The sequence below is a fragment of the Mustela erminea genome, chromosome 1 (genome assembly GCF_009829155.1).
Source record: "Mustela erminea isolate mMusErm1 chromosome 1, mMusErm1.Pri, whole genome shotgun sequence".
NCBI lineage: Eukaryota > Metazoa > Chordata > Mammalia > Carnivora > Mustelidae > Mustela > Mustela erminea.
The window spans coordinates 6,594,261-6,597,028 of record NC_045614.1 but is presented as its reverse complement, the minus strand read 5'-3'; the positions used below and the strand labels follow the sequence as shown (position 1 = coordinate 6,597,028).

At 42.2% G+C, this 2,768-nt stretch overlaps 1 protein-coding gene across 1 annotated transcript; it reads right to left on the bottom strand.

Moving 5' to 3' along the window:
* Window positions 1–1,432: 1,432 nt before the first annotated feature.
* LOC116600252 (olfactory receptor 7G2-like) lies at window positions 1,433–2,392 on the bottom strand. The gene has a single exon (XM_032360391.1). It carries the CDS (start codon window positions 2,369–2,371, stop codon window positions 1,433–1,435), a length of 939 nt encoding a protein of 312 aa, XP_032216282.1. The 5' UTR covers window positions 2,372–2,392.
* Window positions 2,393–2,768: the final 376 nt, after the last annotated feature.

Genomic DNA, 2,768 nt, shown 5'->3' with positions numbered 1-2,768 from the left:
TAAAGGAGTGTTTAAAAAAGAAAAGAAGACACATTAGGGTCCTATAAAAATGACAGTTTGTAGGACAAAAATGATCAGATACTGAAAAAAAAAATCAAATACTGGTGGCATCAATCTAATACCTGTCTTCATGGCCATATTGCCTCCTCCTTTTCTCTGGGTCTCCTTCACTTTTACCTGTTTTATAAGGAAACATATGATTTCTATTTAGGGCTCACCCAGATAACCCAGTGTAAGTGCATCCTTTGCAAAGACCCCTTTTCCAAGTAAGTTCTGGTACCATTCATCTTTTTATCATATGAGGTACTAATCACAAATTAGGGGGATTAGGATGTGGGCACATCATACTGAGGGGCCACATTTCACCTCCTACAGATGTGCTTTGACTGACTCCCTCAAGAGGCTTATTCTCATCTGACGCTGGGACGGACAGTTTCTTGTCCCTGGGCATCATGTTCCGGCATGACATCTATATTTGCTGCCACTACCTTGTGACTGGAGGAGAACCAGTCCTAGGACAAAGCCACCAAATGCAGAACAGAGTGAAGCTTACTCCCCTGTTTCACATTCCCTGTCTTGAAGTTCTAATAATGACAAACAACTGTTTCCTGTTCGATCATATTAGGGATAGGTATTTTTCTCTTCATAGAACTGAAGGATTCCTCACTGATGAAGCAGAAATAACTCAAAATTATTTCAGAATGAGATGATATCATTATACCAATCTTACAGATCATGAAACTGAGATAGTGGATGGTTACTAATGTTACCTCAAGGGAATACAGTTTACTAATGATTGGTCTCCATAATTTCTAAATCAGGGTGTGAAAGGTGAACTCCCTTGCCTCACTGTAGGCCTGACTTTGGGTTTTATTTATTTATTTATTTAGAAGATTTTGTTTATTTGACAGACAGAGATCACAAGTAGGCAGAGAGGCAGGCAGAGAGAGAGGAGGAAACAGGCTCCCCAACAAGCAGAGAGCCCAATGCGGGGCTCCATCCCAGGACCCTGGGATCATGACCTGAGCCAAAGGCAGAGGCTTTAACCCACTGAGCCACCCAGGCACCTCATGATTTTGGGTTTTAATTGACATGATCTAATCATAGGATCAGGTGGAAGCCAGTCTCTATATAAGACCACAGTCATGCTTCTATCCTTTTCTGAGCTATCCATATTCTACAACTTTCCTTCTAAGAGTCATCATATAAACATTATAAACTTTGACCTCTGCCTCAGATTCTACCTCTGTGGAGCTGAGAAAAACCTTGAAGTAAGAATTGAAATAATTTGTCAAGCATAAAAAAGTTGAATAAAAGTAAAAGTTGTCATGTTAGAAGCATTTGGTGACAGAAGTAGCAGGCATTCTGGTTCTCCTGTGATTTGTATAACTTTAATTTATTCTTACAACGCAGCCCAAGGTACATGGCCCAATCACAGAAAAGAAGGTATCCTTCTGGCCAGTTTCTTCAAGGCACCCTGCATGTCACTATTTCTCAGACTGTAAATAAAGGGGTTCATCATTTGAGGAATCACAATGTACATCACTGAAGCCATAGTATTCCTCCTGGAAGAGTCACTAACTGCGGAGCTAACATACACTCCAACAGCTGTCCCATAGAACAAGGACACAACTGACAGGTGAGACCCACAGGTGGAGAAAGCTTTATACTTTCCACTATCTGATGGCATTCTCAAAACAGAGGAGAAAATTTGAGTGTAAGAGAAAATGATTCCAGAGAGAGGAACACCCCCAAGTAAGCAAGCCAAAACATACACCAAGATATTATTGATGAAAGTATCAGAACAGGCAAGCTTGACAACTTGAGCAAGCTCGCAGAAAAAGTGGGGGATGTTCAGGTCCGTACAGAAGGATAACCGTAGCACCATCAGGCTGTGGAGCAGGGCATTGGCAATGCTAATGAGCAGGGAGAGCACTGTCAGCAGGCCACAGAGTTGGGCATTCATGATAACAGTGTACCTCAAGGGATGGCAGATGGCCACATAGCGGTCATAGGCCATTGCTGCAAGGAGAAAATTTTCCAAACCGACAAAAACCAAGACAAAGCAGACCTGGGTGAGGCAGCCTGTATAACTGATGCTCTGAATCTGTGCTTGGATGTTCACCAGCATCTTTGGGATGGTGGTTGTGCTTAAACAGATGTCCGTAAAGGACAGGTTGGAGAGGAAGAAGTACATAGGGGAGTGGAGGTGGGAGTCAGAGATGACAGCCAGGATGACCAGCAGATTTCCCAGGATGGTGACCAGGTACGTGGACAGGAACAGATTGAAGAGGAGGGGCTGTAGTTCTGGATCATCTGTCAATCCTAGGAGAAAGAATTCTGAAAATACTGTCTGGTTTCTGGGTTCCATGTTGTTGATGAATCTGATGGAAAAGATGGAGTGAAAATTTAAAAAAAAAACAAAAAAGGAAGCGTCCCCAGATGAGCCCCAGCAACATCACCTGGGAATTGTTGGAAATACAAATTCTGGTATCAGTCCAGATTGCTAATAAGCTCTGAGGTGAGTGATCTATTTTTTTGCAAAATAATGATCTATTTTTGGCAAACTGTCCAGTTGAATTTGATACACACCCAAGTTTGAGAGCCGGTTCTTTTAGAAAAATGAAGGGAAAAACCCCCACTATTGAGGATCCATGTGAATGTTCCAACTTTCCCTCTGCTAATTTTTCCCTCTAACATCATTTTGCACTCTTCTTCCCCTTCTCCCTATGTGGCCTTTTCTTTTTTCTTTAAACCACCAGCTTTGT

Bases quoted from the DNA above. Each gene is read 5' to 3' on its own strand.
- LOC116600252 (XM_032360391.1), bottom strand. From the start codon at position 2,371: ATGGAACCCAGAAACCAGACAGTATTTTCAGAATTCTTTCTCCTAGGA.